Source organism: Drosophila mauritiana, chromosome 2L (genome assembly GCF_004382145.1).
Source record: "Drosophila mauritiana strain mau12 chromosome 2L, ASM438214v1, whole genome shotgun sequence".
In the NCBI taxonomy this organism is placed as follows: Eukaryota; Metazoa; Arthropoda; class Insecta; order Diptera; family Drosophilidae; genus Drosophila; species Drosophila mauritiana.
Window position 1 is genome coordinate 20,402,319 of NC_046667.1, and position 17,772 is coordinate 20,420,090.

The 17,772-nt window shown below is 42.7% G+C and overlaps 5 protein-coding genes across 10 annotated transcripts in view; all 5 read right to left on the reverse strand.

Annotated features, from left to right (window-relative positions):
- LOC117135215 (GTPase-activating protein skywalker) overlaps window positions 1-1,285 on the reverse strand; it is a 41,706-nt gene extending 40,421 nt beyond the window's left edge. For 3 of the 6 annotated variants that reach the window (XM_033295312.1, XM_033295306.1, XM_033295314.1), the window contains exon 1: window positions 1,146-1,260. The gene's annotated coding sequence lies outside the window, so the exon portion shown is untranslated. Of the gene's footprint in view, window positions 1-986; window positions 1,118-1,145 lie in introns of those variants that run through there. The other 3 variants (XM_033295308.1, XM_033295309.1, XM_033295317.1) reach the window with 3 other exon arrangements.
- A 176-nt stretch (window positions 1,286-1,461) lies between these two features.
- LOC117135695 (microsomal triglyceride transfer protein large subunit) lies at window positions 1,462-5,242 on the reverse strand. Its single transcript, XM_033296101.1, has 6 exons — window positions 5,045-5,242; window positions 3,623-4,422; window positions 2,623-3,553; window positions 2,023-2,563; window positions 1,801-1,968; window positions 1,462-1,742 (listed from the first exon to the last, which is right to left on the reverse strand). Exons 1-6 carry the CDS (start codon window positions 5,109-5,111, stop codon window positions 1,589-1,591), a joined length of 2,661 nt encoding a protein of 886 aa, XP_033151992.1. The 5' UTR covers window positions 5,112-5,242; the 3' UTR covers window positions 1,462-1,588.
- A 1,038-nt stretch (window positions 5,243-6,280) lies between these two features.
- LOC117135706 (replication protein A 32 kDa subunit) lies at window positions 6,281-7,412 on the reverse strand. The gene is made up of 4 exons (XM_033296128.1): window positions 7,302-7,412; window positions 7,181-7,242; window positions 6,535-7,121; window positions 6,281-6,445 (listed from the first exon to the last, which is right to left on the reverse strand). Exons 1-4 carry the CDS (start codon window positions 7,312-7,314, stop codon window positions 6,367-6,369), a joined length of 741 nt encoding a protein of 246 aa, XP_033152019.1. The 5' UTR covers window positions 7,315-7,412; the 3' UTR covers window positions 6,281-6,366.
- Window positions 7,413-7,557: 145 nt separating this feature from the next.
- LOC117135701 (endonuclease III-like protein 1) lies at window positions 7,558-9,089 on the reverse strand. Its single transcript, XM_033296115.1, has 4 exons — window positions 8,915-9,089; window positions 8,383-8,850; window positions 8,147-8,317; window positions 7,558-8,090 (listed from the first exon to the last, which is right to left on the reverse strand). Exons 1-4 carry the CDS (start codon window positions 9,023-9,025, stop codon window positions 7,674-7,676), a joined length of 1,167 nt encoding a protein of 388 aa, XP_033152006.1. The 5' UTR covers window positions 9,026-9,089; the 3' UTR covers window positions 7,558-7,673.
- Window positions 9,090-10,512: 1,423 nt separating this feature from the next.
- On the reverse strand, window positions 10,513-15,598 carry LOC117135687 (probable multidrug resistance-associated protein lethal(2)03659). Its single transcript, XM_033296091.1, is given in 8 exon segments — window positions 10,513-11,242; window positions 11,297-11,713; window positions 11,768-12,980; window positions 13,036-14,134; window positions 14,137-14,779; window positions 14,841-14,994; window positions 15,056-15,304; window positions 15,528-15,598. Coding segments are annotated over 8 exon segments (3,873 nt in total). The 5' UTR covers window positions 15,596-15,598; the 3' UTR covers window positions 10,513-11,212.
- Window positions 15,599-17,772: the final 2,174 nt, after the last annotated feature.

Below are 17,772 nucleotides of genomic sequence, written 5' to 3' on the forward strand. Positions count from 1 at the left end.
ATCATGATTTTACCAAGCTAATTTTAACGTTACTAAAACATAACATAACACTAATTTAGGGTATTTATTTCAGTGAATTCTGATTTTACACAAAATCTCCTGATTTAAGCACTGAAATAGCGACATAAAGGATTAAGAACTTTCCCACTGTGCGGTTGGATGTCTGACGAACGAGACTTAAACAAGTTTGAGAGAGCATCACCCGAACCATACAAGTTAAAAATAATGTTAATATATGAATTGCTACGTATTTTTGCAATTAAACAAACTTTTTAAACACACAAAATTATTATGATTGGAAATTTCTTTAAAGCCAAACGAAATTTTCACAATGCCGATAAGCAGGGTGCGTGATACCGTTATAAAAAGTGGGAGAATAGGGAGAGCAGCAAGTGCGCAAGTGTGTGTGGTAAAAAGGTACCCCTATCACAATGCAGTTCACAAAAATAGTCACCATCCGTGACCGTGGTTTTGGATATTCTAGAACATTCTTCAATATATTTCAGATTAGTATTAGAAATAAAATGAATTTTTGTATACGTCTGTATTTATTAACTCTGTTTTATGATTTCGTACGGAGTAAGAACTTGCGTTAAAATATTGTGCTAATAAGATGCCAAGGCTATTACAGATTATGCTTTCTAAATGCGTGATAACAATGCAGCAGAATAAATTACAAAAATTGCAGAACATTTCACACGTGGTTTTTTTTGTATTGCAACTTCACGCAACAGAAATTCCCTCACACACACACACGCACACATGAATACAAACGGAACACGTCAACAACAACAATTCTCCTTCTTTCCCATCTCTCTCTCGCTCCAATTGTGTTTGTATGAGTTTAAGAGGCAAAGAAAATGTTAATTTTAGTACATTGCTTAGCACTTGAGTTAAACGCGCAAATTGGTGACACAAATATCGATTTATTAAGTTTGAACAGTTTAATTTGTCGCGCCTTTAAGCTCGCAAATAGAAGTATTTACTTTGGGCAATCGGATGAGGCTTTTGATTTCGCATTTGTTTGCGAGTGTGTGTGTGCGACGAGCCTTTTAATTCCCCAAGAAGAAGAAGAGCACCACTCGGTGGCCTAATTTGTTTCACTGCTCTGAAATCAAGCTTTTCCGATGCCTGCTTCTATTAACCTTTATTTGATTCGACTCGCGCGTTCGACGATATTTTTGCAGTAGTTATTTACTTTTCGTGTTTGTGGAGTGCACCTCTTTTATGCCGCGTTTGAAGAAGAAGCAAGCCGTAGTAGTGTTGTAGGTACTGTCGAATTTGGGGATGGGAATGATGCGTAGCTCTTGCAATCGATAGCTCGAGGAGTCCCTTTTCGCGTTTCGCAACACTTGGGCGGGAATTTTAAAACTAAAGTGCGACTATTGTGAATCGAGAAAAAATGCACATTTCCGCTTTACCAATTATTTTAGAGTTGATCAAAAGAAATTAAAAAACTTGTTGCATTTGAAAATTAAATTGTCTTTGTTCGTTTGAGTTTACAACTATATCGAGTCTTAATCTCTGAGTTTTCACATAGAAATATAGTTCTTATGCAAGGAATCTCCAATAATCTCTTCAGTAGAATCTACAAGTCGCTAAAAATGAGGTTGCACATTTCGTTGTTCTTCTGGTTGAGGGCAAAAGTGCAGCCGGCAGTTTTGTGGGAGAGTGTAGAGCGCACATGTTTGGCATAAGGACGATCAACAGACTGCAGGAAAACCGAACGAACGTTGGTTTGTCTGCGAAGGAAGGTTTCAATTGGCATGTGAGTCATTAAAATAGTTATAGCAAACTCACTTGAGAAGCTGTTCAGGTCGCTGGAGTTGCATGCACAATTTAATGCCGCTGTAGAAGTCCAAGTCCGCATTCAGACTCAACTTTGGTTCGTGGGTGATGCTGAAATCCTGCACTAATTTCGCATACGTGAAGCCAACGGCCACATGACCAAGGACAGCGCTGCCAGTGCTATAAGCCAAGAGTTAAGTGTGAGTTGAGAAATGCTATGACTTTTCTACTTACTTTTGCTGGATTTCCGTCTGGGCATTTCGATTCCACAGGCTGAATCCCACCTTGCCATTGAGATCCACACTCCTGGCGCCCAGAACTCGCCAGTGTAGCGTCGCCCCGGAGGTCAGGATTATGTAGTGCTCGTTGTCCTGCGACAAAGTGGTTGCCTGGTAAGCGGGCGTTGAGTCCGAGGCACTTCCTCCCCACACGTGACCCATTAGCTCGGTCTGGCCGCTGAAGAATACTAGGGGTCGCAATTGAGCACCCTGCACACTGATCTCCATGCCCGCGGTGACCGCTTCGTCTTCACTGAACTCATCATCCGCCGGGATTCCATCATTTCCATTGCCGGAGTCACCATCGCCTACTAGCGAGCCCAAGCCGGCAGTGTAGATGCCCAATTTGAAGCTGCTTGCTTGGGAACGCCCTGCGTGGAGCAGAAATTCCACGGAGCCACGTTTCAGTATTCCCTGATATACTTCCTGGGTACTTAGCAGGGTTTCGTTGAAGGCTGGAGCCTGGGAAAGCTGACGGGTGAGGACTGTCGTAAGACCTGCAAGTATTGAAGATTATAATTGGTTGAACAGTGTCATCAGGAAATTAGGCACTCACCCTTTTGTCCCAGCACATTGTAGTTGTTTACATGCCTCCGTTTGAGAAGCTCCGATTCGAACAATGCCCTGAATCGCGGGCACTTCTCAGCCAGCATTCTTAGCTTCTGGAGCACGTAGGTTTTGATCTCAAACTGGCGATCATTGGAGGCCAGATAATCCAAGAGGTAGCCCAATTGCTCCTGAGTTGGCCGGAGGGACAGGATAATATCAAGAGCCAGAGTGCGAGCGGAGCTATCAAAGCGACGCTTTCGCTGGTAGAATATGCCCTCAAACTGCAAGCGATGGGAAGAGTTAAAGCTACCTAGCGGAAAAGCTTTCAGAGCCTGTAAGGCAGCCACCGATAAATTGGGGGCCTCGCCAGTTTGAGCTTGCTCCAGCAGAGCTTCAATGGTAGCAGGATCCTGGAGATTTTGCAGAGCCCTTATGTACAAAGTGGGCTCCTTGGAGGTGAGACCTTGCAGCACATAAGAACGCACTTCCTTCAACAAAGGATCTTCAACATCTAGTCCGCTTTGGCGGGTCAAGGTAGCCAGGGTTTGGATGACGCTTTCCCTCAGCTTTAAATGCTTTTTGATAGATTTCTGTTCCAGCAATCCGAACAAGTGCTCAACTATTTTCCTGTCTGGATGGGTGGCGACCGCCAGGGACTGCAGGTATTTCTCTAGCAGATCCAATTGCTCGTTTGTGGTTTCCGACTCCTTGTATAGGAATCCAAAGGTGGCATTATGAGCATCGAAGGTTTGAACAGCGCCCAAAAGATCCACCAACTGGGGCAGAACTTCTGAGTGATCCCTGAGTAGATCTTCAAATTGTTCTTGCCTTGTGATGCGAGCCAGGGGAATTAGTTTTACGTACGCAAGAGCCAGCGAGGATTTGCCCACATCGCCGGATTGCAATTCCGTCAGAGAGGCCTTTAATTGGTCCTCCAACTGAAAGAGAGATATTTTTAGTTCATTTGAATTTCAAATTTGGGGATTAATTTGAGATTATTTACATACCGTTTGCTCTTTGATCGCACTGATCATGCCATCTACATCGGACTCTAGCTCGAAGACGCGATACCATTCCAGCAGGCTCTGGATGGCCTTGTCTAAGCTGCCTAGTTCCAGTTGCTTGACTTCCTCCGATCCTTGCGAGACGTGTTGCAGAATTAACGTACTCTTTACGGAGCTTCCCACATCTGGTTTGGCAGCTAGATTGAGGCGGTGATTCTCCTGAGACTCTGCCTTCAAGAGTGTGCCCTCTGAAGAGAGCTCGTAGAAGACCGTCTCCTGGGCTTGCTGAGTAACTCCAAGAGCTTCTTCTGGGTGATAGTTGACCCTGAGATCCCACAGAGAGCAGTCTCTTTTGGTTTTCTCCACCTTCGTGGATGATTTGACATTATAGGACACACGACACAGGCCAGAAACATCCAGTTCCTCCTCCTGGGAAGCATCCAATCTGAGCTGCAGCAGGGAAGCAATTCCGCGCTCCAAGTTCAGCAGGGATTGATCTTTGGAAGTATGGGCTATGACCTTGTCAGGCTGTCCCTTAACCAGACTGATATAAAAAGGTCTATCGGGTATCTGGGTAATTGAGCGGTCTTTTCCAGAGGCGTCCACCTTGCTTCCGCTGATATAAACCTCCAGTAACTGGTCCTCATCTCCACTCCAAACTGAGTTGATCTTGAGATCGGTCTCAAATGTATAGCTCGTCTCCGCGGCGCTTGAATCTCGTCCCAGTTCCCGGAGTATCACTTGATTCTGTAGCTTGAAAAATTGCTGACTGTTCGGAGCTATAAGGGCCGTTCTTCCATCCTCTACAGAAATGTGGCCGAAAAGAAACAGTAGAACACGTCATTAGTCAAACGAATTGTTATAACTTTCACCCAGAAGCAGCGCTACATGCTGATATGTATTTTCGTCGTTTACTAAGCCTGGGTCGAGGTTATCAACAAGTGGCCCTGCACAGTGGGCAGCGATAATGCAAATAGTGGAAGCAACGTGTACGAGGGAGTGATAATCTGAAGGAGGGATGGGGTGATAGATAGCAAAGGTCGATGTAGATGTGGTTCAATCCGGGGATCTTTGGGAACATATGTGATGGTGTTTCTCTATGTTTCGGTTTTCAGCAATTCAGGACGGGTAACTGCACGTTTTTGTCTAACTTTACAGAAACAAAACGAAACACATGTACAGGTGCCACCAACCTTTCACATTTCCTTGACCTTCACTACTGTTACTTGCCCCACTGTAAAAACAGCTGCTTCGATTGGAAAGTGTGTCAGATAAAAGTTCTCTTTCGGTCTTTTGTTTGTGTGCGTAGGCGGAGGTGTGGCACTGTCACTGTTGTTGTTTATCGCCAGACGCTACCACAAACAGTTCATTCAACTTGACCAAAACCCATTTACCCAACTAAACGTAAATATCGGCATTACTTACCCAAAAGTCCCAAAAAGAGGGCCAGCAGTAGCAGGGTTCGCAGGCACTTCTTATGTTTGTTCTCCATTTTCCCAAGGTCTTTGTTCGATTCTGTACTTATATTAAACTGAGCAGAGCTAAATTAATTCATTGATAAGACCGAGCCGAGCCGGCAGGCGACGGAATTAAAAGCGGAATGGCAACACAACGGGGCTGAGGAGCGAGATTCTGACTCGTGGTGACTTTAAGCAGCTGAGAGTCGCTGAGCTGGGCTGTGGTGAGATTGAACAGCTGGCGAGCTAGAGGGCGCCACTGTTACGGAGAGTGCCAGAATGTAAATTATTCGAACTTTTACAAACTTTTTTTTTCTACAAATGATTGTACATATATGTACATTATAACAGATCCAAAAACATTCGTACCGGGTTCATATTGGAATGTGTTTTATATCCGTTACTCGTAGAGTAAAAGGGTATACTAGGTTCGTTGAAAAGTATGTAACAGGCAGAAGGAAGCGTTTCCGACTATATGAAGTATATATATTCTTGATCAGAATCAATAATCGAGGAATTCTAGCCATGTCCGTCTGTCCGCATGAACGTCGAGGTCTCAGGAAATATAAAAGCTAGAAGGCTGAGATTCAGCATACAGATTCTAGAGACTAAGACGCAGCGCAAGATTGTGGACCCACGTTCCATGCTTATGCACTTACCCACAAACCGCCCAAAGATGCCACGCCTACGTTTTTAAACCATTTTTCGATATTTTTTTATAATTTTATGAATGTCTATTTAAAAAAAAAATATGGCCACGCCCACTCTAACGCCCTAAAGCCGCCGAACCGGCCACGCCCTCACTTTGGAACAATTTTTAAATTTTATTCCCCAATATCTATCGATATTCCAAAAAAAAAAATTAAATTCGACTTCGCTTTTACACTTGCATTCCCTCTTGTTTTTATTTTATTGTACAATTGCTAAAAAACTACCTTGATTTCAAATTTGTTTATGCCTTCAAGGACTTACTTTAAATGCTGTTAATTTTGCGGAGTTTTTTTTTTAATATAAATTCTGATTTTCTAACGAGGCCACATAGTATTATAAGGTATTGTAGATTTCATTTCATATGATAAGTCGTAAATATACACCGGTAACTTGAAGAGCAAGATCTCCTATTAATAATCGTATATCCCAAAATGCAATAAAAAAAATCGCAAAATAGCTTTCTGATTATATAAGAAATATTTAATGTACAACTAATATATGGAAAATTTTCCCGTTTTTCAAAAACTTAATACATATATTCAATACGCATTTTAAAATTATATGGTTACACGATTCGATTTACATTGTGCAAATAAAGTGATCTGCGTCAATGCTGGAATAAATGTGTCCCTCGGAAATCATAAAGTCCAGAATGTTGCTGGAAAAATAAGAAACAACAAATTTTAGAATTAATATTACTTAATAAAGAATATCAAATGATGCAATAGTTTTGGATAACCAGCTTACGTCAACTCAGAGTCGCTGATGTGGGAGAATTTGGCTTTCAGTTCCTTGCGAGAGATGCCCTCTTCGGAAACATTGCTCTTGATGGCCTGGAAGACGGCCTGCTGCTTGGGATCTAACCCACTGACAATGGCCGAGCTCTGGGAGGCGGTGAAATCAGCTATGGAGCCTGAGCCGGAAGAAGCCCCTGCACCAGCTCCAGCTCCACCCTTGCTCTGGTAGTCCTCGGCCCTGTAGCGGGCATTGAGTACTTCCAACAGGTGGGTGCACACCTCGTTGGGATCCAAGACGGGCAGTAGCTTGAATATCATTAGTGTTTTGGAACCGCCTTGCGACCGGGTGGTGCCGTAGACCTTCACGTAGTTGTTGACCATGACCTCGGGTGCCTTGAGAGCGTCGCCCTCCTCCAGCCAGTAGTGCGCATCGATCCTGCCGCTATGATCCTCCAGTGTATAGGTGATCTTCGTCGAGGAAGTCTCCACGTTTCGCACTATGGCCACAACACAGGCCATGGCGTACTGCATGCCGAACAACTCGATGTTTCCCTCCGGGGCGTCCACAATCTGCTTCACCACCAGGGGCACTATTCCCTAGTTGCAAACGTACGAAATCATGTTAGGTTGCGCAACTTTACTGGCGTCTCACTTACTTCTCCCTTTTGATTGCTGGCGGCTCCAGCGGGCGCAGTTTGTGTGGCATTGAAATCTCCAACTAAAAACGAGCTTCGCCATTAGTTCCTTTACTTTCTTTGAGCTACGAGCTCTACTTACATGAATCATTCATTTTCTTGGCTTTTGAGGGATTTTGAGTATTCTATATAATTTCACAAGGAGCCGCTGGTAAACAATTAAAACGCGCGAACGTAGAACTGACAGTGTGGCCGTAGGTCGAACGCGTCAAAATACCATCTATTTGGTATATACAAAATACAAAATGACATTTCAATATTTCAATATTTGTTTTGAAAACTGATTTATTGTAGTAGATTGGGAACATACTTTATTCAATTTAAAATAAACGACAAACTTTTTGATTTTGTACAGGACTTACAGCCCTAAATAAAGCATTTATTTTTTTATGGGTAACACAATATTTTTCTTAGTACTAATAATTTCAGCAAAACTTATAACCTAGAAACTTTTCTATCGATCTTTCTTCTTCTTTTCTTTAATTTCAGCATGGGCTGAAGGACAAATGTCCTTGTTCAAGCACTCCCCACAATTTGGCTTCACTGGGGTGCAAATGGTTTGTCCGAATCCCACGAACAAATGATTGACCTCTGACCAGAGGCTGAATGGCAGCCACTTCTCCAACGCCACACGGGTTTGCTCGGGCTCCTTGGTGGGCTTCGGCACCCAGCCCAGCCTGTTAGAAAGGCGGTGGACATGGACGTCCACTCCGATTCCGGTTATCTTGTTCCAGGCCACTGCCATGCATATATGGGCCATCTTGGGGCCAACTCCTGGAAGAGCTACAAGGTCCTTGACATTGTCTGGAATGTCCGAACCATACTTGTCCATCAGTATCTCCACGGTTTGCTTGAGGTACTTGGCTTTGTTCTGGAAGAGATCGAGAGTAAGAGCGATTTATTTATTTATTATTAATTTTACCACACCTTGTAGAAGGATACGGGATGCAGTAAGTTCTCGAGTTCAGTCAATGGCATTTCCTTTACTTTCGGTGGAGTTAGACCTCGGTCTTTGAGGCGATTCATGGCTTCATAAGTAGTTTGGTCCTTGGTTTGACTGGACAGCATCAATGCAACTAGGTTTTGGAAGCGCTGCGTCTGCAAGGAAGTTGTTCGTTTGTAACGTATTCTTCTCCGTACTTAATTCCACTCTTTGGAAATACCTTCGAGTCTGCTTTCAAATCGGCGCATCGGTGGCATCCCATGGTGTCCACTGGCGCAGTTCTGGAGTTTCTCATAATGCGAATGTTTTCTAGGTGGTTAAACCACAAAGGATGTGGTGCTAGCACCTCAGAATAGGAATGGGAATCCTCCTGAGCTTCCTGCTTTATTTGGGGTTCCACCTCCTCTTTTACCTTATCCACTCTCACTGGGGAGTCCACGGCATCAGGCACCACCTTGCATATGACCACAGTAGCCGAACCCATTTGAACTCTGGTTACCATGCGATCCTCCTTTCTATTTTTTTTGGGTGCAACTCGAGCTGGAGACAAGGGCTCCATTTTCATGTTAGTTTTCTTCACGGCTTCCCCATTTAAGAGACGCTGCTTGCGGGTTTGCACGGGGGAGAAGAACACTGAGCTACTCGATCCTGCTGCGCCAGAAGATACACCAACCAGATCCTCGATATCCTGGAAGATTTAGAAACAGCGTCTTGAGTATCTATATCATTGTTTATCATGCATCTCCGCCTACCCTCACGTTATCGGCCCGATTTGGACGGCTTTTTATTTCCGCGGGTTTTATAAGATCTCCCCGTTTTGCCAATTTGTTGGCCAACGTTAATTTCTTTACATTCTTGGCCATAACTAATACAATTTCTGCGCTTCAGTTTCAGTTTCCATGTTTGTTTACATTTCGAACCTATCGATTTCGATGTAGGAGACACGGTCACACTTTACACCTAAGTAGCCGGGAGCACTTTCGAAATTTCGAAATATTCAACAAGTTAAGATTTTAAGAACAATTTTTCGAATGCTACAGGATAAAAACTTATACGCTACTACAATACATTTTAAGCCAACAATTTAATACAAATTAAAATAAATTAAATTAATACTCGGTATACTAGATATACTAGATTCGTTGAAAAGTAAGTAAAAGGCAAAAGGAAGCGTTTCCGACCATATAAAGTATATATATCCTTGATCAGGATCAATATCCGAGTCGATCTAGCCGTGTCCGCCTGTCCGTCTGAACGTCGAGATCTCAGGAAATAAAAATACTAATGCTACTTATATACTACAATACTGTAGTTATAAAGTCTTGCTATACAACATTTAAATCAAACAATTTTATTTCCCATTAATCACAATCGGTTTTTAAGAAATAAAAAAAAAGGAAAATAAGAAAAATATTTGAATTACATACAGCTGTGTTCAAAAAATAGCAGTGCTTGGGACCTGCGAGTTTAAGTTAAAAAATTCCTATGATTTACAATTTTAATGGTCAAATTTTTTTTATAATATCGTTAGGTATTTAATTTCAAACAATTTAGCAAATGTTTCACTTTTATTTCTTCAATAGTTTCGAAAATATAGATTAAAACAACATAATAGGTAGAAATTCAGGTGTTCACTAAAATAGCAGTGCTATGAAACAATATTAAAAAAAAATCATCTTGACTAAGAACGAACTTAGTTTTTCTTTTTAATGTGTTAATTAGGGCCTAATACTTGGTTGGATAGCCTTTGTTAGCCAGCACAGCCTTACACCCACGCGACATGGAGTCCACCAGGTCCTGGCAACGTTTGGGGGGGGATTTTTGACCATGCATCCTGCACAACTTGCCAAATCTGAGCCTTAGACGTCGGGGAGTTTTTCGACAAATATTGTTTTATGTCCCCCCACAAGTTTTCAATCGGGTTTAAATCGGAAGATGATGCTGGCCACGGCATTACATCTATTCTATTTTGGGTGAACCTATTCTTAGCCAATTTGCTTCTGCGTTTCGTATCATTATCCTGTTGGAATGTCTATTTTAAGGGCATATTATATTCAGAATATGATAGTAAGACATCACTAAGTATATTTACATATGCGTTTTGGTCTATAATACCATAAATCATATGTGATGGACTCATACCATTGTAAAAAAAAACAAGCCCATACCAGGATTTTAGGTCCACCATGGTTGAAAGTCATCAGTGGGTGTTTTGGGTGGTACTCCGTGTTTGGAGGTCATCAGATATACTGTAGTGGACCAGTTCCACCAATTAGCACTATTTTTTGACCCATCAATCCAAAGGATATTATGCCATTTGGAGACTGGCCAGATTAGGTAACCTATCCTTTTGTGGACTCCTCTCACAAACATTTTGATTCAGTAGTCATCTCTGAATAGTAACGTCGCTTATTCCCAAGTTCAGCTCAGACTTTATGTCCCCAAAGGATGCAAAAGGATAGACTTTGCTGTAAGGAACTATGCGACGATCGTCTATACCTGTGGTTTTACGTATGGTAACACGGTTTTCGGGCTTCCGTTCATATTTAATGGCATTGGATACCATTTTGGCAGAACATTCAAGGGTTTTTTGAATGTCCTTATATGTTTTTCCTTCCTTTCTAAGCTTAAAAATTAACATTCTTTTCTCCTGGGAGCAGTGGTGTCCTCTACCCACTAAAATAAAATTTTTTGAATTTTTTTTTAATTTATTGCCCTTTAAAATATACGAATTATCTTAACCAAACTCACTTTTTAGAAAATATTGATCATTTCGAGACTTTACGATGAACAAAACCAGAGACTGCTATTCTTATGAACAGCCTAAAAGTGGTGAATTTGCTCAAGAATGTAAATAAAAAAAGGATAACATGAAAAACTGACGGGATTTTCTTTTTTTCTATATCTATACATTCCATTTTACAAAAATAAGTGGAATAAAAAGTGGATTCCAAAAAGGGACATGGAGAAATACATTTGTGTTTCTTAGTTTCCATCGCACTGCTATTTTTTTGAACACAGCTGTATATACTCTCTAATCATGATATTATTTATTGAGATAGCAGTCTTCTCTCGTGGGCCTGCAAAAAAGGCATTAACAACAAAACAAAATTAATATAAATACATATACTGACCTCATGTGCCGTCTTCAGAAGGTGCTCGAAACTCGAACGACCCGTCTGGAGCACCATCCCGTAAAAGACTTTGCTCCACGATTGGGTCAGTAGTTCGAATGGTGACCCGAACTCCACTAGAGTGCCAGCGTCCAGAACCATGACCCTGTCCGAATCGATGATCGTGTTCAACCTGTGGGCTATGGTCAGAACGGTGCAATCTCTGAACTTCCTGCGAATGGTGGATTGTATGAGGGCGTCTGTTTGGGGATCTACATTTGCGGTAGCCTCGTCCATCACAAGGATGCGGTTCTCGCGGAGAATCGCCCTGGCCAAGCAGACCAACTGCCTCTGACCTACACTGTAGTTGGCTCCGCCCTCGGCAACCACACTTTCCAGGCCATTTGGCAGCTCCGACACCTCATCTTTGAGGTGAACCTGGCGAGGAAAGGGTGATTAGTTATAGTTATGGACAGGTTTGTAATTACTCACCTCTTCTAAGGCCTTCCACAATTTTTCATCAGCATACTGTTCAAAGGGATCCAAATTGCTGCGCAGGGTGCCGGAAAATAGCACAGGTTCCTGTGGAATTATAGAGATCTTGCTGCGCAGATCGTGAAGCCCAATTCCGAGAATGTCCGTTTTGTCTATCAACAAGGATCCATCGTTGTAGGACAGCCTAAAGAGGGCATTTATAAGGGACGACTTTCCGGCACCCGTTCTGCCCACGATGCCAATCTTTTCGCGTGGCTTGATAACGAAATTCAGTGACTTGAGGACTCTATCCGTCTTGGGATCAGGGTTGTATCTTAGACTTAGTTGTTCCGCACTGATCAGACCCTCTTGTGGCCAATTCTTGGGTGGTTTCTTGTCCTCTGGGGACTCAAATTCTCCCTCTGCTTCCAGGTGCCTATATTCCAACACTCTTTCCACAGAGGTCATGGAGTTCTCCAGCTCAGCGGATTGCCGCATTCCCCACTGAACAGTCCCCGTCATGGACATAGCCTGGGTAATAACTAAACCGATTTGACCAGGATTATCCAGGGGAGGGCTAAAATAGCTCATTAGGGTTACCGATATGACGTAGGCCACGCAAAACAGATCCAGATAGTAACCGAAGGCTCGATTTGTGGACAGGAATGTATAGTACCCGGAACTGTGGAGATCCTGGTAGTTATCGTATTCCTTGGTGAGTAAGTCCTGAGCCCCCATAGATCTGATGGTGGGTAGGCCATTTAAAGTGGCACTAAAATGGGAATACATTGGGGATCTGGCTATGGCTTCCAATCTTTTTACGTCCCTCGAAGTGCTCAAGTAGAATGTGCGAAGGAAATGGAAAGCCAAGAACATCGTGATGGTATTAATCAAATACCACGGATTTGTGATGCACAGAACTCCTATAATTCCACTGATTGAAAGAAATATTTGTATGCAATCGAGCATCACTGCGGGCAGGATTTCATCCACTTGGCCCAAGTCCATGGCAAATCGATTGAGGATTCTGCCCGAGGGATTCGCATGGAAGAAGTACAGAGCGGTGCGGGAGACTCCTTGGAACATGGTATTGTGTAACTGTGTGGATGAGTGCATCGCCATGCTGAAGAAGAGCAGGGTCCGAAGCAGAGCAAATATCACTAGGGCTGCATTGATTCCACTGAAGATGTAAATGTCCATAGAAGAAGAAGAGGAGTCGTTGTTTTTAACCCTGTAAACGAAGATTTATTAATTGTGAATAACATAGTTCAATTAAGCATACTTACCAGTAGGAAAGGAAGTAGTCGCCTCCAGAAGCCAAAATTTGAGTGCCCAGGCAGAAGAAGGCAACCAGGACGACCATTAGCCATCCAGAGCCGGCGGAAAAGTATTTCCCATATATGCCCAATCCAATTTTCCCTTGGGATCGCGACTCCTGAGCAGGTTGTCTTTCATTGTCCAGTATAGACTCCGTAGAGGAATCCACCGAACTGACACTGACTCTGCTCACACGACTACTTTGCCGGGAGTAGGTCGACTTATCATTTTTGGCATCGCCTTCTGCATTAACTTGTTCCTCATCAGAATCCCCCATTTCCTGGACTTCCGTGGCCAAAAGTTTCGCAAAGTCCTGGCCACTTTTAAGCATTTCCTCGTAGGTGCCAATAGCTGATATTTTTCCCTTGTCCATGATCACTATGAGATCGGCATGTTCCAGAAATTGCAGTTGATGGGTCACCAGAATCACCAGCTTATCCCTGAGAAAGCCACGCATGCACTCCTCGAATAAATGGCGTCCCACATGGGTGTCCACAGCACTCAAAGGATCGTCGAGGAGGTAGGTATCCGCCTGGCGATAAACAGCTCTGGCCAAACTGATCCTCGCTCTCTGACCGCCGGATAGGGAAGCTCCTCTTTCACCCACAAAAGTGCGATCGCCGTGGAGCAGTTCGAAGTCTCTTTCCAAAGCACACTTTCTTATGACATTACGATATCGGTGCTTATCCATGGGTAGGCCGAAAAGGATATTATCCCTAACGGAAGCATTGAAGAGCCAGGGTTCCTGAGAGGCATACGAGATATTTCCCTGGACCTTTAGCTTCCCCGACTCAGCAGGAAGTTCTCCTAAGATGGCTTGTATGAGGCTGGACTTCCCAGAACCAACGGGTCCAATGACAGCCACCAGTTGCGGTGGACTTAAGCTGATGTTAATGTTTTCCAAAACGGGTTCCACGTGGTCATGATTCCAACGGGCTTGAAAGGATTGCAATTTCACAAGGGGTTCCCCTTCGAAAAGCTTATTTGTTTGTCCACCTTTAAGGTACAAAGCTGCAGTCTCACTTCTCATCATGAATCCTTTAATTCTGCGCAGGGTCACCATCATCATTGCGACATGCCGCTCGGGAAGAATTTGCACACCGTGCGTCGCAGGATATTGTAGAAAGCGGTAACTGAGAAAGCCCTCTCCGCCGTCAACTCTCCGCCCATCAGGACGAATCCCAAAAGACTTACGAATATAGCGATTCTACTCAGGGTAATCTCGAAGGACAGAAGAGTGCCCCGGATGTAGTTCACCTTGCGAATGGAGCTCATTTCACTGCGCCGAAGTCTCTCGATCAGCCTCCCGAATGGCTTCTCCCAGGTATACATCTTGATCACCTGAATACCTGATATAATCTCGTTCATCATCCTAACCCGCTGATCAGTTCTTAGCGCTGTTTGGTGTCTCAGTCTCGAAGTCAGTCGGCAGAGAAATGTTTGGACCGGCAGGAACAGAAGTAGGATCACGATTCCGTACAGCGAAGCTACTCCGATCTGTTGGTATAGGAAGTACGAGGATATGAGCAACTCCAGCGGTCCCAGCCACAGAAAGTGGAAGTGTATCAGAGCGCGATCGAAGCGGCCCAGGTCGTTGGATATGAGATTCACCACCTGGCCCGTGGTTGTATCTCCCAAGGCAGTGCGACTCAGCCGGAGTGCTTTTCGGTAGATAGCCGTGCTCACAGCCACTCTCATTTTCATGGCCAGGTGCTGGGGGAAGAATGTTCTTGTATCACAGTTCACAATAATGAGTAATAACTTAAAATCTTACCATTAGGGCCATCATGAGGGGATGGAACATCAGCACCGAAAACAGTATGCTCAGAACCAGAGCAATTCCATAAATTTGCGCCCAGAGCCCATCTCCATTTCCATTTCGTGTGAACTCTGCTATTAGAGCCCCCAGGATTAGTGGCAAGGTCGCTCTGTCAGGAAGAAACTTAGAAGATATATTGATCGTATAGCCAGATATTCCTCCTTACGCACCTTGTTCCCAGCTCCAGAACTCCAACAGCTATGCCAGACAGGAGAAGCTGCCATCCGAATACCTTCAATATAACCCTAATTATGCTTGGTTCCTTTTTTGGCGTATCCCCACAGGATCTGACTTCCGACTGCCAAGTCTCGAAGAATTTGTCGCCGAGAGTTTCCGCTTTGTGTCCTTCTAGAGCATTATATAGATCAGTGGGCTCAAGGTTTTTCTTCCTGCCCTTGAAAAGTATGGGCAACGCAAAGCTGGAAAATATATAAAATAAATATTTAATTATTTGCTAGCATAGCTCAGAGTTTCTCAAAGACCTGCCTTCAATGCTGATACAAACGCGATAATCTTAAGTGATGGAGGTGGTCTTACGACTACTGATATCTACTGATAACAGTACCGTATTTAGTACGATTTTCCGCGACGAAATGGTTTTGCTATGATTATAGTTTTAAGGAAGCTTTAAATAAAACATACCAAAACATTAAAGTAGAGAATATCCCCGCAGATTCTCGTGGATTTGTTTGCAAATTTTTGGCCTGCATGCTTTTAAGTTTTATTTAGTTATTCTGCTAGCATGGGCTTATCTAAGTGAAATGCACTATTTAAATAGTTTGTTGGATTAGCTACTTTTCACTTTAGTTAAAACTAAAACTTTCCGCTTAGCGAGAACAAAAATTTCAGATAAAAGCGTCCGTGGGGTTTCGCTTTTTAACTTGTTCTGATTCGTTTTAGATGCCATCTAACGAGTGATAAAATTCACGGAAGTTTTCTCACCTGGATGACGTAGCTTATCTCAGAGATAATCTTGGTAGTTATGTTTGTAGTATATTCAGCTATTAGATGCTTACGTTATCTGCCACTTTGCTTTAAGTAATTTCTTAAGTAATGCAAAATCATTCAATTTTTCTGTAAATTAAATAAATCTAAGGAGAAAAGTGGGAAATCGTTGAAAATTGTTTAATTTCATTAGATTTTGAAATTGTTTTATTCGGATAGATACCCGTCAAATAAAGATAATACTACTGCATATCTAAAAATGTACGCTTATCAAGATTTACTAAGAAGGAAATAAATATTGACACGGACTTTGTCCAGTATCTCTGTGCTAACTTACATGCGTTCTAATACCTTTTATTTCGTATAGGAAGTAACTTGACGTCTATTTTGTAACCACCATTCAATCTTTTTGTTAGTTTTCAAAGTCTGGTATTCTTTTCTTTCGAATTTCAATGTCTTTTACACATTGTTTGAGAAATGTTTTACGCTACTCCTTAATAGAAAGTTATGTTATACTCCATACGTTATTTATGTTCATCTGAATTCCTTAAACCGAAAACGTATGTATGTCTCTTTAAATATTTGTAAATTGAGCCATCCATCATTTTCAGCGTTTGCTTAGCGTGCTATCAATAAGCAAATACAAATTAACCAAAAAATTAAACCACACACAAGTTTCAGTCGGATGCAGATGGTCACGAACTGCCCTTTTTTCAGCATAAATATAATCAGAAATGTGTGTGAATATTTTATCATTTATTTACATAAAATAACCGACCGCAAGATTTAATTAACCGCAAAAGTGGCAGAGAAAAATTGGAAAATTTCTACACAGAAAGGAAAAGGAAAAACTGAATTTAAACAAAAGAGAGTCCTGCAGTCCAGTTCTTCGACTATCAGATACCCATTGCTCAGCTGGATAGAGGTGAAGGTGAAGAAATGCAATTAGAATGCGAGCAGATTTTAAAACTTTGGCAGGAAGTAAAGTTATTTTGAAGCTATCTTTTTATAACTTCCACTCTTGTGGTTCCTGGATCACACGAACGGTCAGACAGACTGACGGACATGCAGATACATATACTCACTCAAGAGGCTACCCTTCTTTTTAGCGAATCCAGCATGCTCTTTTCTTAATGAGTAACGCTTATAAAAATAAAACGCGATATATGAGTTAATGCATAACGTAAACATGAAGGAAGGGAACCAGAGAAATAGATATGCGGACGGCGTGTATTGGCATAAAGCGGAGTAATAAGGTAAATATATGCTCAGCTCTGAACACACACAGATACTCACCAACACAGAGGCACACTGGACTGGAATGTAAGTCCGGGCAAATAAACATATTTATCTGTGCGACAACTCACTGAAGTGACCCTGCCCAACAAAAGTAGCAGTACCAACTGTTCCTGGGTGAAGCGATTCGGATTGGAGGACCAACAAACAAAGAGGAGATGAGATCCATAAAATACCCTTTTAAACCCTCATAATAATACAGACCTTTCGCAGAAATCTCTAAAGATCTATAGCATTTCGCAGTCCAACATTCTGAGAAGGCGAAGACCGAGGTTCCATTCAGATGCCCTTTGTGATTAAATAGTATTCAGTAATAGACAAACATCACTTAATTTAAGAATTAAAAGTTTGAGCATATCTGTGTTTATTTAAATACTTCTCTTGAACACTAAAGTTGCATCGTCCTGTCGCAGGGTAACATCCGTGCTTACAGGGAGTGCTTCGCACCCAACGGGCACTGACCGCTCCCACATTCAGTGCCGCTCCCCCTCCTCCGCCCCTCTCAACGCCTGCTCATCTGCGGCTCAGTCACTCCATGTTTTTGCCTTATCAGCGGACGAGGACGCAGCGTGAGTGCGGCTGTCACTTGGGGAAAACATATGTTTCGCTACAAATTGACGACCGCAACGCTCTTATCAGGCGCGGC